Raw genomic sequence first — 22126 nt, forward strand, 5'->3', positions numbered from 1 at the left:
ACGACAATACATCGACGAAACACTTTAGCTACGGAGCTAACGTGATAGCATCGTGCTTAACTGCATATAGAAACAAAATAAATAAATCCCTGACTGGAAGGGTAGACAGAAGATCATCAATACTATTAAACCAGGGACATGTAAATACACGGTTAATGCCTTCCAGCCTGGCAAAGGTTAACAATGTTGTTGCTAACGACACCATTGAAGCTAACTTAGCAACCGTACCTCACAGAGCTATGCTAAAAACATTAGCTATCCACCTACGCCAGCCAGCCCTTATCTGCTCATCAACACCCGTGCTCACCTGCGTTCCAGCAATCGACGGTGCGACGAAGGACTTCACCCGATCACAGATGTGGTCGGCGAGACGGAGGAAGTTAAGGTGAGTTCGGCGGCTAACGCGTCTGCTATCCATCTCTGTCTTCCTGGTTGTGTTGCTGTAGTCCGCCGCTAATACACCGATCCCACCTACAACTTTCTTCTTTGCAGTCTCCATTGTGCATTAAACAAATTGCAAAAGATTCACCAACACAGATGTCCAGAATACTGTGGAATTATGAGATGAAAACAGAGCTATTTTGTATTGGATTCAATGGGGCACCGATACTTCTGTTTCACTGGCTACGTCACGCGCATACGTCATCATCCAAAGGCGTTTTCAACCGGAAGTTTAGCGGGAAATTTAAAATTGCACTTTATAAGTTAACCCGGCCGAATTGGTATGTGTTGCAATGTTAAGATTTCATCATTGATATATAAACTATCAGACTGCGTGGTCGGTAGTAGTGGGTTTCAGTAGGCAGTAGAATTAAAAATGGACAAATAATCTTTTAATAGCAGGTGTGTCCAAAGCCCATCCCACGGCCCATTTGTGGCTCACTGCTTGTCTTGTTTTGGTCCGCGACATTTTGTAAAAATAAAAAAAATAAAAAGGAAGATTAAAGCTGCGAGCAGCGTTGACCGGACCCTCGCGAGTCGGCCGGCACGCCTGACGCATGTGGTCACGGCCATCCGGATGCCCTGACCCACCACCAAAAATTCTGGGGATGCTAATGAAGTGAATTGGTTGACTCATATTATGTTCAACATATGGTGAATGTTTATACCCAACTTGGAGGATGCAAACCATCAGATCGGAGTGAATAGTGGTTGAGAAAGAGCCTTACATAAACATTCCCATGTGGACTGGAATTTGTTCTCTCCCGAGAAGAAGCAATAAAACCAGGCTTCGGAATGCCAGAGTTATAGCTCCATTCTGGCGGAGAGATTCCATGTTTACCTTAAACGTCAAGCCTACAAGTTATGCTATACATCTGTTGTTTTCCAGCCAGTACACACAAACACCTCCTTGAATGGTCAGGTGGGGCTGTTTGGACTTAGCACACACCCAGACAGAGAAAGAAGGAATATATAAACTGATGGTTTGGCTTCTCGAGTTAGGAATCCTCCATTTTTGACTAAGATTCCTCCGGGTAGTGCAGACCTGTTTAAGTGACGCTCGCTTGTAATAAAGCAACTTTTGGTTCAGTCTCTTTTGATCCAACTACTCAGCCGCAACTTCTCTTGGCCCGGGACGACAAGACCAGAAATACACTTCACTAGCATACTAAACTTGGCATGTTTAACGGTCAACATGTGTCAAGTACCAGACTCTGAGGTGCAAGGCTGCAAAATTGGCTTAAAAAATTAGCATGCTAGCATCTAGCATATGTCAAGCACCAAGTTTGACCCTAAAGTGAACCTCTGTAAAAACAATAACTAATCAGGTTAGCATGCTAATGTTAGCATGCTAGCATTTTAAAGTGAGAACTTTAAATGGGAACTTAACTTTTTTTTTTAATCTTGCCTATCGTTCACAATCATTATGAAAGACACGATGGCGGATATATTTTTGTAATGTATTCTAACTTGTTAATAAAAACGTAAATAAAAGTTTGCTTACAATGGAGCCAATGGGAGGTCCTCTATTCCGCCCATAAAACCCAATTAAAAAAGTACCCATAAACCGCAAAAAATATTCCATTTATATTTGGTGACTTGAATATTAACCAAGTATTAGTGATATTGTTATTATAAGTGCTAACGCAGACAAACTATTTATAGCGATGCCACAGCCCATTAACATCTAAATGTCCTCCAATAAGCACACAAGTTGGTCTTTTCTTTTGATTTAGTCAAGTCATTTACAAAAGATAAACATGGTAGGCTATAGGAGCTATTAGCTACACAACAGCTAAGCACACAATAGCGCCCAAGCTCGACATAAGAAATGAGTGTCCTTCATTGAAGATATTGCTGTCTAAAACAGCACAAGTATCAACTAATTATCCGCATCATTCAACTCGCTGCGTCATTAGCTTGATTATTGTATCCACTAGGTGGCGCCCAAAAACAATTACCATTCCACTTCAACTTCCGTCAGTCTACTCCAGGGCAGCTGTGGCTACAAATGTAGCTTACCACAATTTTACACTGCACATACTACTATATTATAAATATTGTTCAAAACTCATTTACTACATAAACTCATTTCATGTACTTATAACTGACCTTTGAACTCAGCTCCTTCAGCCATATTGCAACCATTCAAAGTGAATTGTGCTTTTTTATTTTGGTCAGTGCAATGTATCTGTCTATTGATGTAAAACGCTCCGTCATTTTTCTTCAGTGATCCTCAGCAGGTGTATGGGCTATTCCTGAAGCAACCCAACCCCCCAACACACACACACACACACACACACACACACACACACACACACACACACACACACACACACACACACACACACACACACACACACACACACACACACACACACACACACAAATCTGGTATTTGTTACGTTCTTGAGACCTCTGAAAAATGCCTACCTCTTTAGGACCACCCTTTCTAGATGTATAAAGATTTGTATTTACAAGATTTGTATTCACAACATTAATAATATGTACACACTATGCAAATATAAAAAATAAAATATAAAAAATATTTTTTGTTGAATTTTTTGTTTGTAATTGGTTTTTAATTTTCATTATTTAATTCAAGTTATTACAGTATGTCTCTATATACATACTTATTTTATTTTTTAATTAATTTTGGACAAAGGGGGCGCATTTCAATTTCTTACACACACTTGTTATTTCATATGTCGACCAGAGGGGGAGCACTTCAAATTTCTTACAGCCAATTGTTATTTCATATGTTGACCAGAGCACTTTTAAAACCGACACACAGTCAATTTGAAAAATCCTTCCTTTTTGGGACCACCCTAATTTTGATAGATTTCACCACCAGAGGTGCAAATGAGAGTTTTTTTTAATGTGCTGAAGGCCGATGACCAACAAATCACGCACTTTGGGCAACCCAGCTGTAGAAGCTAACTGTTAATGGCCACTATAGTCTTAGTGCCGTTGTCTATTTGTTCATCCTATGGTCACATATGGGACGCGGGTTGTCTTACGTCAGCACTGGAAGTCGTAAAATCAGCTGTTCACCTGGCGGGTTTTTTCGGGGATGAATAGGGAAGTCCTTCTTTAGCTGCCGTCTTGTTTTATCATATATTGCTGCCTTTGCACCTGTCAATGTCCTGTCAAATCCTGACTTTGGAGCAATGTTCACGCACTCTAGTATTTGGCTCTCTATTAGATGCAATGGTTTTCCGTATTGGGACCATGATTTCAGTTCTAACTTGTTCACCGGTCCTCATATGGAAGGTACTTTTCCTTGTTGATGTCTCAAGAAGGGTAGAAATACAAGAACACACACACAGACTAAGAACAAACAATGTGACAACATCCTACAGTGGTTGTATTTAAGCATTGTGACAAAGGCAATCAGACAGTCCAAGACATGCAAATGTTGCTTGAAGGACCTCCTTCACCCTCGCCTGCTCTTTGAGTGCTTATAATGCATGTGTCGCCTTCATACAAGACCAGGATTTGTTTGGCCTGGTAAAGCAGCTGATGCATGCCTCCCTCCAGGACGCCTGCCATCAGCCTGGGGCTCTAATCCTTACTTAGCCTCAAAAGTTGCCTCCAGGGTGGCCCACAAAATCTTTCCGTGTGTTGTGTGCCACTCTTTTTATGCTATGCTTGTTTTTCTGAGTACTCTGCCATTACTGTATACATATAAACAAACCATAAAAACATAAGTACAATACTTCCATTTACTGGTCTCAAACTATTCATAATTTTTTTTATTTTTTTTTATAGTAACTTGAATTAGTATTATCATTATTATATCTTATATTTTACATCATAATTCACCATGACAAAACAGAACTCCCCCAGCAAGATAATTAATTACATTACTCTGAGGGAAAAAATATCATCCAGCAGGTGGCAGCAAAGACCAAATGTGCTGAGAACGAGTCAGTTCACCAATCAACCACTAGGTGTCAGCAGAACCCCAACAGCTAAAAAGCTACTATTAGGCTCAGTGGGGAAGCTTTCAGTCGTTTAGATGTTGAATCAGAGATCCCAAAATAAGGTTTCCCCATATTTTATCACAATGTGAATAAAAAGTTGTGTGGAACCTTTTTTAAATGTGTTTATTTCTTTTCTTGTCAATAAAGCATTAACTGGAGCCATCGGAGGACACAACCGACCACGCTGAACCGTCTCCGGACTGGGGCCGGTCGCTTTGGGTCATTAATGAAGACGTGGGGCTTGGCGGACAGGTTGGCATGCGAGTGCGGTGACCCTGAGCAGACCGCCGACCATATAATCAACATTATATCTGCCCCTTATATGGACCGCCCTCGGAAGCCAGCCTCTTCCGCCTAAGACCTACGCGATACCGAGTTGGACAGCTGACGTTACACGAAAGAAGAAGCATTAACTTGTTTTGTCATGGGTATTGACATGTTTCTTTGTGGTTGTTTGCCTATGTCACGACTGGGTTCTTGGGTTTTGTTTCTCCAGAAGGCAACGGAAAGTTGGTGCGAGCCAGACGTGAGTTTGAATACATTATTTATTTTTTTAACACTAATAAATTACAAAAAAAAAGGAAGCAAACAAAAGGCGCACACAAAGGCGGAAATACAAACTTGACTATGAAACAAAAGACATGCACGTGGGCACAAAAACTATGAACAATAAAACAAAAACACTAACTGTGGCATAAATGAACAAAACTTACTTGGTAAAGAACTGTGACCAGACATGGAGCAGAGTGACGAAATAGTGTGAGGACGCCAGGACGAACAACAGAAACGGACAGATTTAAATAGTGACGTGATCAGTGAAAACAGGTGCGTGACAAGACAGGTGAACAGGTGCGTGACATGACAATGTGAACCAGGTGAAACTAATGGTTGCTATGGTGACAAATAAAGTGCACAAAAAGTCCAAAACCAAATCCGAACATGACTAAAACAAAACATAATCACAGACATGACAGCCTAATAATAACATCCGTCTGACATGCACACTAGCTGAGCTAGCTGGGTTGCCAAATGTACATTACTGCGGGAAAACATCATTACTAAATCACTTTGGACTTATTAAGATAAAAAGGGCAGTTACGATAATTTTGTTTATATAGGTGTGTATTTTGTGTCAGTGAACAAAATAAAACAAGCTGTGTGTCTGTGCTTTGGACACGACTGCCCTAAATGGTTAGCCTACCATAGCTAGTTAGCTGAGGTGGCTAGCTCACTTATGGGCCATTCACACATTGGCGGTTTAAATGGCTGTTTATCAATTTACTGTACTCTGCCAAACACAGTGTTAAAGGGGAACTGCACTTTTTTTGGAATTTTGCCTATTGTTCACAATCCTTATGAGAGACAAGAAGACAAAAGGTTTTTATTTTTTCTGCATTCTAACATGTAAAATCTGCTCATTGTTGGTGGCTAGCAATGCAGCTAATTGGAGCAATCACTTCTACCTCTAAATCACTTCAAAAAAGCATTTAAAAACTGTCAACAATACGTTCCGTAACCTGTGTAATAACCACACTGTAGCAACATTGTAACACATCGGCATGCTTTGGTATTATCCGTAAAAGCTAGCTACGGAAAGAGATAAGCTTGTTTGAGTTTGTAACGCACAACACTGCGCTGGGACACCAATCTGTACCTGCTGAAAAGCATGAACAATCATATTACAGTATCTGTAAAGTGCATATACCGTATTTTTCGGACTATAAGAATCTAATGACGCTGGTTGAAGGGACTGGAGAACATAAGTACTCAAGAGGAAATTAGTATCAGGTGTGCGCATAGGTGGCTACGCTCAATGACCCAGAAACCAGGCACTGAAACAAAATCAAAATAGGCGGAACCAGATCATGACAGATTGACCACCACGCGACTCGTGTTAACGCCGTGTTGAGAAAGGAATTCGCCATTGTCGGGACACTGTCCAAGGCGGTTTGAGAAATGCCATGAACTGCCCTCTAAACCAGCAGTGAGTAAACATTAAGCCATTTTAACTGGAAACATTTTCAAAGGTTCATTCAAAACACCACACAAAAAAGCCAATTAAAATGCCTCAAGATATAAGAGATAAATGTCAGGACAGAAGCTGAATCAGTGCAAATCAACACTCAATCTTTCATGTTTACCAAAACCCACTTCAATGGCACCATTACTGCCACTATTTCCACTGTGTACACCCCTAACTTTCTTCTGTTCACCCCAATTCCTTTTGTTGGCACCACTACCCTAAACCCACTCATGTATGTGCTCATTGTATTCACTTATCATACACTCCTCTTCTTCATCTTTTTAAGTCTTAGCAAACGCCAATTTGTCTGGCAAACCAGCAATCACAGGGCCATCACTGGACTGGATACACTACAGTGGGGCGCAGTGACGTGCAGTCAGTGGAGGCAGGTGAGGCGGGGCCTCACGTGCCATCATCCATCCATTTTCTACCGCTTATTCCCTTCGGGGTCGCGGGGGGCGCTGGAGCCTATCTCAGCTACAATCGGGCGGAAGGCGGGGTACACCCTGGACAAGTCGCCACCTCATCGCAGGGCCAACACAGATAGACAGACAACATTCACACTCACATTCACACACTAGGGACAATTTTAAGTGTTGCCAATCAACCTATCCCCAGGTGCATGTCTTTGGAGGTGGGAGGAAGCCGGAGTACCCGGAGGGAACCCACGCTGTCACGGGGAGAACATGCAAACTCCACACAGAAAGATCCCGAGGCCGGGATTGAACTCACGACTACTCAGGACCTTCGTATTGTGAGGCAGACGCACTAACCCCTCTTCCACCGTGCTGCCCTCGTGCCATCATGGAAAGAAAAAAAGAAAAAAAAAATGTAAAAGGAAAAAAAAAATATTAAATTGTTATATGTATCCAGTGATTATACTATAAAGTTATTTTCCATTTAACTTCACCAGTTTTAGATTATTTTTATTCAAAATCGCTGAATTTTCACATTTGCCGTTCAAATACTGAGAAGAGACGGTGCGGTGATCAGCAACCAGTTGAGGCACGTCACTGCGTTGAGCCTCACTATGGATTGCGGACTCGGCTAACTGCTGGCCTGCTGTGCAGTGAGACCGTATTGCTATATGAACTATATTATACATTTCCATAGTTTAGTTAGCTGAGGTATATAATGTACAGTGTATTTTGTCAACAACTGTATGTGTGTAAGTATTTCTTGTGCTGAGCAATCATAAAACGGCTGCAAAAGACGCACTGGCTGAGGCTCGCAGTAATCCCGCCTCCTGGTGGTAGAGAATGCACCCCCGCCGTAGAATGCACCCCCTGACGGGAGTGTTATATCAACTAAAGCCCACACTTAAACTTTCCACGTGCAAGATTGAATCTATTTAAAAAAGTTATTTAATAAGAAGCCAAAGAGTGCAAAAACAATAATGTTTGTGTTGGAGGAGTTGTGAATGACTGCAAGGCCAAAACATTAGGTACACCTGCAGACTGCAGCACGGATTTCATATTTCATTCATTCACAACTCCTCCAACACGAACATTATTGTTTTTGCACTTTTTGGCTTCTTATTAAATAACTTTTTTAAATAGATTCAATCTTGCACGTGGAAAGTTTAAGAAGAAATGGGACAGTCTCTTGCTGTCGTGCGGGTTCCATGGACCACCAAGGACTGACATTACCGCGAGCAGGTTTGACTTTCTTTATTTTGTAATAAAACTGCGTCTTCCGTCGGGTCGCTTTTCAGCCTTCCGCGTGCCTGCGCACTCTTCCGCTTGCTTTTCAGCTTTCCGCGTCGGTGTCTTCCTCTTGTGCTCAGCATCCGCTTCTGCCTCTCCAACTCCTTCCGCCCCGTCGTTCTCTGCTGCTGCCCTTTTACACATTGCGAGGAGATTAGATGATTGTGCCCAGGTGGGCGATCCACGCACCTGATCTTGTTTACGGCGTCGATACCGGCGCGCCCAGCCTCGCTGTCGGTCTGTCGGCCACGCCTCCCCACACAGACATTGTACAGTAAGCTATCATTTTATTATGTTTGTAGTCTGTATGCTTAGTGTTTCACTAAAGCTGGATCTGGTTAGTATAGCTTCTAAAACTTGTAGCTCCTCCTCCTTACATTCAGAATCAACAATATAAGTATATGGATCATAATTTTTCCCAAAGTAATCGTTGTTGGCTCTCACAAAGTCTGCATGATTTGAATTGTTGTTGGTGATGAAGGGATTCGTGGTTCCTACGTCTACGTGACGCGATGATGTGTCTGGTAAAAGGAGGACAACTTTTTTCTCCTACGCGTGTTCGTTTGATCTCTAATAAAGCTCACCGGGTCGGTTTCAATTTTCAGATTCACCATCTTAGATGTTGTGACAGTCTCTTGCTGTCGTGCGGGTTCCATGGACCACCAAGAACTGATATTACTGCGAGCAGGTTTGACTTTCTTTATATTTCAATAAAGCTGTTTCTTCCGTCGGGTCGCTTTTCAGCCTTCCGCGTGCCTGCTCGCTCTTCCGCTTGCTTTTCAGCTTTCCGCATCTGTGTCTTCCTTTGGCTCTCCGTCTCTTGCGCTCAGCATCAGCTTCTGCTCTCCAACTCCTTCCGCCCCGTCGTTCTCTGCTGCTGCCCTTTTACACGTTGCGAGGAGATTAGATGATTGTGCCCAGGTGGGCGATCCACGCACCTGATCTTGTTTACGGCGTCGATTCCGGCGCGCCCCGCCTCGCCGCTGGCCCGCCGGCCACGCCTCCTTGTCGACCACGCCTCCTCGCCACCATCTTGGAGTGGGCCCCGGCATGCCCTGCCTCGCTGTCGGTCTGTCGGCCACGCCTCCCCACAGTCTGCTCTTATTTTGATGACAACTGATAGAATCTCCACAGCTTCCCGTTTAGATGAACAATTAATCATGATCCACATGAAGGGTTAACAAGGAAAGTCTCCCTGCAGACACTGTGTTCGGTTGTGTATGTTTGTCTCCATCTCTGTGTATACATTGAATGTCACAGATGAACAACTTTCGAGCTTTATGGCTAAATCCTCCTATCATCCAGATCAGAGGCATGATTTATAATCTAGAATAACTTTGACGAGCCGAGACGCGATGATCCGGGAGCAGCAGGACATCGCGACCAAATCACAGTAAAGCAGCAGAAGGATACTGAGCTGTGTGTTCTCAATCCGCTGTTAAAAAATACTCCGTCTGCGTTAGAGCTTATTATAGCAACATCACTAATATTTGGTTAATATTCAGGTCACGATATGTGTAAAGAGTATTGTTGGCGGGTTTTAGATGATTATTTTGAGGGTTTTGTGGGCAGAATAGAGAGCCCCCATTGACTCCATTGTTAGCAGACTTTTTATGTATTTATTTATTTACGAGTTAGAATGCAAACAAGAAAAAGAAAAACCTATGTGTTTATGTCTTATTTAAGGATTTTGAATGGTAGACACCACATTTCTCTCTAATTTTTGCATATTCCCAGTATGACTGATCTGATAAAATAGTCAGAGTGAAGAAGCGTTACTCCAGTGACGTCAATCTACGGAAATTACCAAAGACGTTCGGCGCGGAATGTTCAAAATGGCTGACTGAATTTGTGGCATTTTGTGATGTTTAGACGGTATTTTCACATACTTTGCGGATTGTAAATACAAATGGATATGGTTTAATGGATACAATGAAACACAATTAAACACGCATATGAAGTCAACATATTTTTCCACTGTACTTGTACTTTAATGTAACTTGTTAAACGTGTCTAAAACAAGAAAATCAGAACCATAACCATATTCCACCACCTCGTTCATCACTCTTTGCACTTTAATCACAATATGTTCCTTATTTCCTCCCCTCTTCCACAAAGTCCATCGTCATCAAACACTGACCTCAAATATCTTGTAGTATAAAAAAACATCATTAATAATAATACTAAACAGTAAAGGACTGATAACACTGCCTTGTAATTAACTGTTTCTCATGATGTTGAATAGATCAGTGGTTCTTTAACTTTTTTCACCAAATTGTAGCTCTCCGACATTAAAATAAAGTAGCGTAGTAGGCCTGTGTATTCATTAAAAACAAGGCCAAGGTATTATTTAATAAATATATTTATTGTTTTTGGCCATTACACACAGTTTGAACAGTAACACTGTGTTTGAATATAAGAACATAAAACATACTTTAATCTTAGGCAGAGGGATTCTCCCTCGCAGATAAGACTTTTCTTTTAGTAATGAAGATGACGTGCAGGAAACCCACAATAATGCATGTCCTTAGCCATTTTGAGACAAATGTATGCATTAAGAGAAAACAATGCCCAAAACCTCAGTTTTTTTGTTGTTTACTCAGTAAACCAAAATCATAACTGTTCTCTTCATTGAAGACGCCCAGCACAAATATAGCAACACACATTAGGGTGAGTTGTGTTCATGAAACGTTTTACTGCACATACTATTACCAACTCTTCCCAAACAACACACATGTCTTTTTTTTTGTCAAGATATAGATAGATGCTGTTTTTACTGTAGGTAGAGAAAATAAATAACATTATAGGAGTGGGCCAAATTAAAGGCAAACTCAATAAATACATAGAGTGATACAATACCATACCAACTTTATTTATAACCATATATACTGAATAATTTTTCATATTTTCCAAGTAACTGAATAATGACCTTTGTTAGATGCTCATAATTATACAATATGAGAATCTGAGGAAGGTCAGTTACTGTACAATGTGTTCAATGTAGTCATGTAAAATTGGCTATTAGTGGGACAATTAATAGCCTAAATACAAAAACGCCAAAGATTTGTTGTTATCGTTGTTGTTTGTTTTCGTAGCAATACAAAATAAAAGACACCATATTAAGCTGACAACAACAAAGTAAAAACGACTATTTATGATTTTTGGCAGTTGATACAGACTTTTGAATAGTTTCAAAAATATTTTTTTATCGGGAAAAGTGACACTCCACTTAGAGCTATGGTACTTAGAAGCCCATTTAGATTTTGTCCAAGAATAGGTTAGTTTTGCATCAGTTTTTTCATGAAAAATAACATTTAATGTTTACAATGTATATGATGGAACAATAAACCTTTATGCTCTGCTACACCAGAATCAGCAGTGGCTGCTTCATCTGCGTTTGACCCCACATCCAGCAGTCCAATGATGCCTTTGATTGTAAGGGAGTGATGTAGACACTGCTTGGCTGTTTTGGTTTATTTGTGAACTGCTGTACCACTGGTAGTGACTAAGACATTAAACAACACCTTGGCTATTTCAATTATATAATAGCAAAATATATGCTAAATTTTTTACAGGTCCATTTAAACTTTATTCGAGATTAGATGAGCATTGTTGTTGTTTTCGATATTTGTTTCATAGCAACGCTTTGTTTTACTTGCACATTTAAGGTGCTACATATTTACCTGTGGACTATCTTGTGCCAGGACACTTGGTTTTTATGAGATATTAGTGCTTGTTTGTTAAATACATTAAAATACCCACTACCTATTTGTTGAGTGGTTAATTGAACATGTATTTATTTATTTTAAGACCAATCCGCAAGTTCATTATCATAATACTAGACAAACTGATAATCTCTGTCCTATGTTTGGCGGTATCACTCATAGCAAGTTTTCCATCAAACACAGAGGTCCTTTACTCTGGAATAGTCACCTATGTATTGCAAACTCCTCATCTTTACTCACTAACTTTAAACATAGATAAAGGGCCAGACTGATGAATTAACATTCTCCATCTGTTCCTACGTTATAATGTTAAAGTTAAAGTACCAATGATAGTCACACGCACACGAAATTAGACTCAATCCACACAAGGTAGACTATTTGTTATCCTATTTTTCCTACATACTATGTTTAATGTTGTTAATTTACTGTTTTAGGTGAGAACCTTGCATGAGCCTTTTTGGGTTTCTTTTCTCACCTGCTCTTATTTCGTATTTCACATTACTCATTTCTTGTCTCCATGTTTTTTTACTTTTTTTTTTTACAATGTTACCCTTTGTACTGTTTATATTGTGCGAATAAATACAATGTCCAATTAGAGGTGTAATAACTTGTCACAAAATCAGTGAAATGAGAATAAGACAATTAACTAGATGAGGCAATTCCTGGAGGAATTGCGTGTGAATGCTCCAATGCTGAAGTTTAACTGAAATCCTGGAATTTTTTTTGTATTGTTGAAGTGTAGCACACAATTCCCAAACAGGCTGAATATTTTAAAGTTGGAACGATTTGAATCAGATGAAAAATGTGGGGGTTGTGGAACTTTAAAAAATGTCGCATTGATTTCAATGGGATATTTCACAAAAATTTGGAAATTTCAGGAAAAGCGGGACATTTTTTGAAAATGGTAAAAAAAAAACTTGAATGGTCTGAATGAGTTGAAATTGTGGGTGTTGAAATTTTTCAAATCGGTCGAGAAATGTTGAAGTAGTAACATGTTGAATTGAGAAATGGTATTAGGGAATTCCTGTAATTTCGGGAAAACCGGGAATTTTTTCCAGTTCATAAAACAACTTTTTCCTGATTAAGAGGAATGTTTTGACGGTGGAACGGTTGAAATGCGTTGAAAAATGTGAAAGGAGTAGTTGCCAGAAAAAAGGGTGGAATAGGGCTTTGGAAAACCAGGAATTATGAAAAATCCTGTAGTTGTTTTGAACTTGGAAAAAGAGTAGTTTGAATTTCCGAAATGGCGGAATGTGTTGAAGGTGGAATGGTTTGAATCGGTTGAAAAATGTGGAAATGGTGGAAGTTTGAAAAAGGGCCAATTCATTTTGAATGGGAAAAATGTCCCGGAAAACCTGGAATTCTGGGAATTCTGAAAATTTCTTGGAATTTGTCAAGGCAAAGCCCGAATAAGCTGAACAGTTTGAAGTTGGAACGGTTTGAATTGGATGAAAAAATGTGGAAGGTAAAGCGCGCCAAAATCTGGAGAAGAAGAAGAAGAAGAAATAGATTAATTTTGGTGTAGAAAACTATATGAGTGAATGCTTTGGAGCAGTGTTTTTCAACCTTTTTTGAGCAATGGCACATTTTTTTCATTGAAAAAATCCGGAAGCACACCACCAGCAGAAATCATTAACAAACGAAACTCAGTTGACAGTAAAAAGACGTTGTCGCAATTGTTGGATATGACTTTAAACCATAACCAACCATGCATCAATATAGCTCAATATGTCTCAAAGTAGGTGTACTGTCACATCACGCTGTGACTTATTTGGAGTTTTTTGCTGTTTTCCTGTGTGTAGTGTTTTAGTTCTTGTCTTACGCTCCTATTTTGGTGGCTTTTTCTCTTTTTTTTGGTATTTTCCTGTAGCAATTTCATGTCTTCCTTTGAGCGATATTTCCCGCATCTATTTTTTTTTTAGCAATCAAGAATATTTCAGTTGTTTTTATCTTTCTTTGTGGTGACATTGTTGATTGTCATGTCATGTTCAGATGTACATTGTGGACGCCATCTTTGCTTCTCAGTAAGTCTTTGCTGTTGTCCAGCATTCTGTTTTTGTTTACTTTGTAGCCAGTTCAGTTTTAGTTTCGTTCTGCATAGTCTTCCCTCAGCTTCAATACCTTTTCTTAGGGGCACTCACCTTTTGTTTATTTTTGGTTTAAGCATTAGACACCTTTTTACCTGCACACTGCCTCCCGCTGTTTCCGAAATCTACAAAGCAATTAGCTACCGGCTGCCACCTACTGATATGGAAGAGCACGGTTACTCTGCCAAGTTCTAGACAGCACTGACCACTCCTATAATGTTATTTATTTGCAGACTATAATTACTGGTTTGCAAAAAATATTTTTAACCCAAATAGGTGAAATGAGATTGTCAGGTTCAAAGACTGTTGATATCTATTAAACAAGACAAAAGGCAAGGAATCAAACAGAGACAGAATTACATTTGGACTCAATATTGAGGAGAGACATGGCCACTGTACTCTCTGTACAGTCTTGCACCACGCTCTGACAAAGAAGGCTTTCGTCTCCTCTTTTATTTAGATGTTCAATGTTTACGCAACAACACCTGTCTCAACAGGAATGGGGAGTATGTAAACAGTTATTGTTTTCGGTCACATTGAAGACAAAGAAGAAGATGCCTCGGGCTTGGGCTCGTCGTGGATTCAGCTTTGGCAGGTTTTTGAGGACAATGGATGACTCCTCCCGTCTGATTCCATCGTACACAGCGGAATCTTCCAAGCGTTTGGCTTGGTGCAACAAAGACAGCTTCTTGTCTGTTCATTGGAAACTCAGAACGGAAAGTTTTTTGATAATTTAAATAAAAATTTTCTGACATTTCCCTCCTGTTTATCAAATAACTTCTCCATAATCTTATCCCCAATAACTTCTTCTTGCGATTTTCAGTTAATGGTTAATTTCTCTAGGACCAAGTTATGTTTACACTCAGAATTGAACATCAATTTTTTCCTCATAATTATGACATTTCCTGGAAACAAATTAGGAACACCATCCAGGTAGGTATCCTCGTCATCAGATTCATCTTCCTTATCGTCCACCAGGAAGTACATCTGAACAGCTTTATAATCTGCTGGGCTAATCGCTGTGGTAATCAGACGGTTAAACAGAGAACAGACAGGGAACACAACAACACCCACACAACGTCAGTATTGCTGAACACGGCCATAGATACCAGATACCAAAGACTTGTATTTGCCAAACACGTCCAAGCACCCCTCCCACATAGATGTATATATGCCTCAATGCTCTTTCAATTTACCGTTAAGGGTGTGCAGGCCTTCCAGTGCTTTGGTCAGGCTACTTTCTGCATCAGTGCAGTTTGGTACGAACATGCAACACTGTTCACCAAATATTGCGCACACGCCCTTTTCCGCCATGTTTAGCGTCATACGGTTTTGAAAAGCCATAAGGCAGGCGGCGGCGAGTTGATTAGCGTCGGCTTCAAGTCGTGGCCTGTGTAATTTTCCAATCTCTGTACGTTGTAGTGGACGTAGTTTATTCTGTCAAAATTCGTGTTAATCGTACACCACCAGTAGACGTATGATTCAAATCCAGCTGCAACTTGATTTACCAATTTATAGTCGTCAGATATACTTCTTTGGACACCCATTAATATAAGTTGGATCTACAACACTTTGCCAGTTTACATCATGTCTAGTTATTTTCCAATGTTCAGATATCAAACTGTTCAGGCGTGTTAACAATTCTTGTACAAATATTGATACATTTACTATGTGTATGCAGTTATCTGATGATATGTTTCCTAACTGTTGTACAGAGCCTTGCATGTTAATGCAGGTATAACTAGTTTTTGTTTTTTTTCACATATTTACCAAATATTGGTTTCTGTTTTGTCTCTTTAGCTACAAGGTCAATTTGGTTTTGCTCATTACTTCAATTCAACTTTTTTGACTCATCTTGAGTAATTGTCTGGGCTTATACATACAACACAATCAGTTTTTGTAGCCTTTCCCACTTGCTCCGCCATAAGGAACAAATTAATTACTTAATTAGATTTTGACCTTGGAAAAAGAGTAGTTTGAATTTCCAGGACGGTGGAATGTCTTGAAGGTGGAATAGGGGACGGCGTGGCACGGTTGGGAGAGTGACCGTGCCAGCAACCTGAGGGTTCCTGGTCCAATCCCCAGCTTCTACCATCCTAGTCATGTCCGTTGTGTCCTTGAGCAAGACCCTTCACCCTTGCTCCTGATGGGTCGTGGTTAGCACCTTCCATGGCAGTGTGTGAATGGGTGAATGTGGAAATAGTGCCAAAGGGCTTTAAAGGCCTACTGAAACCCACTACTACCGACCACGCAGTCTGATAGTTTATATATTAATGATGAAATCTTAACATTGCAACACATGCCAATACGGCCGGGTTAACTTATAAAGTGCAATTTTAAATTTCCCGGGAAAAATCCGGCTGAAAACGTCTCGGTATGATGACGTTTGCGCGTGACGTCACGGGTTGAAGCAGACATTTTGGAATAGCACGGTGGCCAGCTTAAGTCGTCTGTCTTCATCGCAAAATTCCACAGTATTCTGGACATTTGTGTTGGTGAATCTTTTGCAATTTGTTTAATGAACAATGGAGACAGCAAAGAAGAAAGCTGTAGGTGGGATCGGTGTATTAGCGGCTGGCTACAGCAACACAACCAGGAGGACTTTGACTTGGATAGCAGACGCGCTATCCGACGCTAGCCGCCGACCGCACCAATGATCGGGTGAAGTCCTTCGTCGCGCCGTTGATCGCTGGAACGCAGGTGAGCACGGGTGGTGATGAGCAGATGAGGGCTGGCGTAGGTGGAGAGCTAATGTTTTTAGCATAGCTCTGTCGAGGTCCCGTAGCTAAGTTAGCTTCAATGGCGTCGTTAGCAACAGCATTGCTAGGCTTCGCCAGGCTGGACAGCATTAACCGTGTGGTTACAGGTCCAGGGTTTGGTTCGGTGTCTCCTGATAGTAGAAGTAATAGTAGTATTGTTGACCTTCTGTCCATCCTTCCAGTCAGGGGCATGTTTCTTCTGTTTCTATCCGCAGTTAAGCACAATGCTATCACGTTAGCTCCGAAGCTAAAGTGCTTCACCGATGTATTGTCGTGGAGATAAAAGTCACTGTGAATGTCCATTTCGCGTTCTCAACTCTCATTTTCAAGAGGATATAGTATCCGAGGTGGTTTAAAATACAAATCCGTGATCCACAATAGAAAAAGGAGAACGTGTGGAATCCAATGAGCCCTTGTACCTAAGTTATGGTCAGAGCGAAAAAAGATACACCCTGGCCTCCTGCACTGCACTCTAATCCTTCACTCTCACTTTTCTCATCCACAAATCTTTCATCCTCGCTCAAATTAATGGGGTAATCGTCGCTTTCTCGGTCCGAATCGCTCTCGCTGCTGGTGTAAACAATGTGCAGATGTGAGGAGCTCTTCACCCTGTGACGTCACACTACTTCCGGTACAGGTAAGGCTTTTTTATCAGCGACCAAAAGTTGCGAACTTTATCGTCGATGTTCTCTACTAAATCCTTTCAGCAAAAATATGGCAATATCGCGAAATTATCAAGTATGACACATAGAATGTATCTGCTATCCCCGTTTAAATATGAAAATCTCATTTCAGTAGGCCTTTAAGTACCTTCAAATGTAAAAAAGCACTATACAAGTATAACCCATATACCATAGTTTGAATCGGTTGAAAAATTTGGAAATGGTGGAAGTTTGAAAAATGGCCAATTAATTTTGAATGGGAAAAATGTCCCAGAAAACCTGGAATTCTGGGAAGTTTTGGGAATTTGTCGAGGGAATGCCCGTGATACCGGTTTGAAATGGATGAAAAATTTGGAAGGTAGAGCGTGCCAAAATCTGAAGAAGAAGAAGAAGAAGAAATAAATGCATTTTGGTGTGCTTTGGAGCATTCACACAATAATACTACATTTCCATAATAATACTCTGACTTGTTAAGTGGTTAATTGTATAAAAAAAAAGAAACAAAAAAGAAACCAACTGGGTGTTACACCAGGCACTGTCAGGAACATTGAAAGTGGCAATTGGGGTAGAGGGGCCCACACCAACACTCTTTCAGGGGGCCCAGAATTCCTAGTAACGGCCCTGGGTACGTATATTCATTCTCAATGTGCCATCTTTTTTATTTGCTTATTGGGATTTAAGTATATACTGTATCTTTCCAACACCTCTCTTTCTTCTTCTCTTACTTGCTTGCTTGTTTAGATTTTGACCTTGGAAAAAGAGTAGTTTGAATTTCCAGGACGGTGGAATGTCTTGAAGGTGGAATAGGGGGCGGCGTGGCGCTGTTGGGAGAGTGACCGTGCCAGCATCCTGAGGGTTCCTGGTCCAATTCCCAGCTTCTACCATCCTAGTCATGTCCGTTGTGTCCTTTAGCGAGACCCTTCACCCTTGCTCGTCGTGGTTAGCACCTTGCATGGCAGCTCCCGCCATCAGTGTGTGCATGGGTGGATGTGGAAATAGTGTCAAAGGGCTTTAAGTACCTTCAAATGTAGAAAAGCGCTATACAAGTATAACCCATATACCATAGTTTGAATCGGTTGAAAAATGTGGAAATGGTGGAAGTTTGAAAAATGGCCAATTAATTTTGAATGGGAAAAATGTCCCAGAAAACCTGTAATTCTGGGAAGTTTTGGGAATTTGTCGAGGGAAAGCCCGCGATTCCGGTTTGAATTGGATGAAAAATTTGGAAGGTAGAGCGTGCCAAAATTTGAAGAAGAAGAAGAATAAATACATGCATTTTGGTGTGCTTTGGAGCATTCACACAATAATACCACATTTCCATAATAATACTCTGACTTGTTAAGTGGTTAATTATAAAAAAAAATAAAAAAAATAGAAACCAACTGGGTGTTAGGGATGGGCGATACCACACTTTTAGGATTCGATATAATACCGATACTTTTTCTTGCATTTTCACCGATACTGATACCGATACCATTAATTTCTTATTGGCAATTTTTGTCAGTCAAAAATATTATTACTATTGTTATTATTTAAGACAAATCACAAGACAAATACAGACCATTTATACCACATTCATTATGGTCAATATATAATATAAGTCAAATTAAAATAAATAACATAAATATGAAAAATAAATTAAATATAAACAAAAATATACACATTTTCACTTTTCTTATTCCTCAAAATAAAAGTCTTGGTAGAAAAAGCTTAAAAAAACATTTATTCATAACAATGTTATGTTTCAAACCTCTTTGTGGAAGTAAACTTATAACACCACTATATAAGCCCTCTAGATCACTAAGATCTTCTGAGACCAATCTGTTAGAGGTTCCAAGAGTAAACTCAAATCAAGGGAGAGCATCATTCAGTCACTATGCAACAAATAGCTGGAATAAACTTCCTGAAGATGTCAGACTTTCCCCAACTCTGACTACTTTTAAAACTAGACTGAAGACTTGTATGTTCACCTTAGCTTTCAGCTAAATCTTTTAATCTTTTAACTTTTGACATCTGCACTGTTTTTATTTTTATTGTCTGCATTTTAATTTTGCTTTTATTTTCTTTCGTTTCACTTTGTTGTCTGTGAAGCACTTTGAGTCTGCCTTGTGTATGAAAAGCGCTATACAAATAAAGTTGCCTTGCCTTGCCTTGTTAAGTGGTTAATTATAACAAAAAAAAAAAAATAAGAAACCAACTGGGTGTGTTACACCAGGCACTGTCAGGAACATTGAAAGTGGCAATTGGGGTACACTAGGGGCCCACACCAACACTCTCTCAGGGGGCCCAGAATTCCTAGTGACGGCCCTGGGTACGTATACCTAACAAAGGTCTTAACTCATTCTCTTTCTATGCCACATCAATGTGGAATGCGCTCCCAACAGGTATAAAAGAAAGGGCATCTCTATCCTCCTTCAAAACCGCAATAAAAGTTCACCTCCAGGCAGCTACAACCCTAAACTAACACCCTCCCCGGATTGCTAATAATCAAATGTAAACAATCAAATGCAGATACTTTTTCTTTTTCTTATGCCTTCTGATCTCTCTCTCTCTCTCTCTCTCTCTCTCTCTCTCTCTCTCTCTCTCTCTCTCTCTCTCTCTCTCTCTCTCTCTCTCTATGTCCACTACTTGATGTCCATACCCCCCCCTCCCCCCCCCCTCCACACCCCTGATTGTAAATAATGTAAATAATTCAATGTGATTATCTTGTGTGATGACTGTATTATGATGATAGTATATATGATAGTATATATCTGTATCATGAATCAATTTAAGTGGACCCCGACTTAAACAAGTTGAAAAACGTATTCGGGTGTTACCATTTAGTGGTCAATTGTACGGAATATGTACTTCACTGTGCAACCTACTAATAAAAGTCTCAATCAATACCCAGGGGCCGTCACTTTAATCTTTAATATACGTCGTATATTAAAGATTAAATATTAAAGTACCAATGATTGTCACACACACACTAGATGTGGTGAAATTTGTCATTTCAATCTCAATGTGCCATCTTTTTTTATTTGCTTATAGGGATATCTTTCCAACACATCTCTTTCTTCTTTTCTTGCCTGCTTGCTTGTTTAGATTTTGACCAATCACGCGGCGTCAACAGACAAAAGAGCCCACTCACGAAACAAACTCACGAAATGAGGGCTTCCTGCTGCTGAAAAGCCCCACGCCGGGAAGTAGGCGGAGGAGACGGCCCCAGAACGCACATTGCAGCAGACCGCAGAACATGCTTGACTGGAATTAACGTCTTGCCTCCGAGTACATCAGTCCCACTCCACCCTTGCGCTGGCGGGCTGCAGGCGGCAGCTCCGTGGACCGGCGGCGTTGAGGTCACACTGACGGACGACACGCGACGGAGGCGGCGTGGGGGGAGAAGACGTTGATGCGGTGCTACCGGACCAAGCTGTCGGCGTGGACCGCTGTGTTCGTGCTTGTGCTGTGCTGGTTCTACGTGTACCCGGTGTACAAAGTCCCCCGTGATAAGGACATCGTGGACGAGGTGCTGAGGCAGGGGGATGTCTGGAAGAAGAACCAGACGGGCATTGACTTGTACAGGTACGCCATTAGCCTCATTTGCGGCGATGCCATACTGGAAACAAACAATGTCCCTCTTCATTTGTGCCGATAATCTCCTCCACTTGTAATTAGATTATAAACGTTACACGCTTTTGCGATAAAGATGAGTACACTAACCATAAAATAACTGGGTGGTACTTGTCGCATTTCAACCGTCAAAACCGATACATAAGAATGTCCACGATTCTTGATAGTTTAGTTTAGTTTAGTCTTTATTTGAAGGGACAATGTACAGAAACATTAAGCTCAAAGACAGATATGTTCTGTACCAGATTATAGCTAAATAGCTAATTTCCATCTGCAGTCCCTGGCTACCTAAATTAAAGGGATGCAAAAATCATGCAATAAAATTATGACAATAAAATCATACACAAGTATAAAGAAAAAAGTCATAAAATGCCCTTTCATGGACACATACTTAATATACAATCAATCAATCAATCAATGTTTATTTATATAGCCCTAAATCACAAGTGTCTCAAAGGGCTGTACAAGCCACAACGACATCCTCGGTACAGAGCCCACATACGGGCAAGGAAAAACTCACCCCAGTGGGACGTCGGTGAATGACTATGAGAAACCTTGGAGAGGACCGCATATGTGGGTAACCCCCCCCCCCCCCCCTCTAGGGGAGACCGAAAGCAACGGATGTCGAGTGGGTCTGACATAACATTGTGAAAGTCCAGTCCACAGTGGATCCAACACATCAGCGGGAGTCCAGTCCACAGCAAGGCCAACAGGAAACCATCCCGAGCGGAGACGGGTCAGCAGCGCAGAGATGTCCCCAACCGATGCACAGGCTAGTGGTCCACCCGGGGTCCCGACTCCTGGCTACCTAAATTAAAGGGATGCAAAAATCATGCAATAAAATTATGACAATAAAATCATACACAAGTATAAAGAAAAAAGTCATAAAATGCCCTTTCATGGACACATACTTAATATACAATCAATCAATCAATCAATCAATCAATGTTTATTTATATAGCCCTAAATCACAAGTGTCTCAAAGGGCTGTACAAGCCACAACGACATCCTCGGTACAGAGCCCACATACGGGCAAGGAAAAACTCACCCCAGTGGGACGTCGGTGAATGACTATGAGAAACCTTGGAGAGGACCGCATATGTGGGTAACCCCCCCCCCTCT

At 40.7% G+C, this 22126-nt stretch overlaps 1 protein-coding gene across 1 annotated transcript in view; it reads left to right on the forward strand.

The window, feature by feature from the left end:
* The first annotated feature begins 20490 nt into the window (after nucleotides 1–20490).
* The window catches only part of st8sia1 (ST8 alpha-N-acetyl-neuraminide alpha-2,8-sialyltransferase 1), a 32763-nt gene continuing 31127 nt past the window's right edge, over nucleotides 20491–22126 (forward strand). Inside the window, exon 1 of the mRNA XM_062066828.1 lies at nucleotides 20491–20956. Within this exon, the coding sequence (XP_061922812.1) occupies nucleotides 20784–20956 (173 nt within the window). The 5' untranslated portion in view covers nucleotides 20491–20783. The remainder of the gene's footprint in view (nucleotides 20957–22126) is intronic.

Source organism: Entelurus aequoreus, linkage group LG12 (assembly GCF_033978785.1).
Source record: "Entelurus aequoreus isolate RoL-2023_Sb linkage group LG12, RoL_Eaeq_v1.1, whole genome shotgun sequence".
Classification (NCBI taxonomy): Eukaryota; Metazoa; Chordata; class Actinopteri; order Syngnathiformes; family Syngnathidae; genus Entelurus; species Entelurus aequoreus.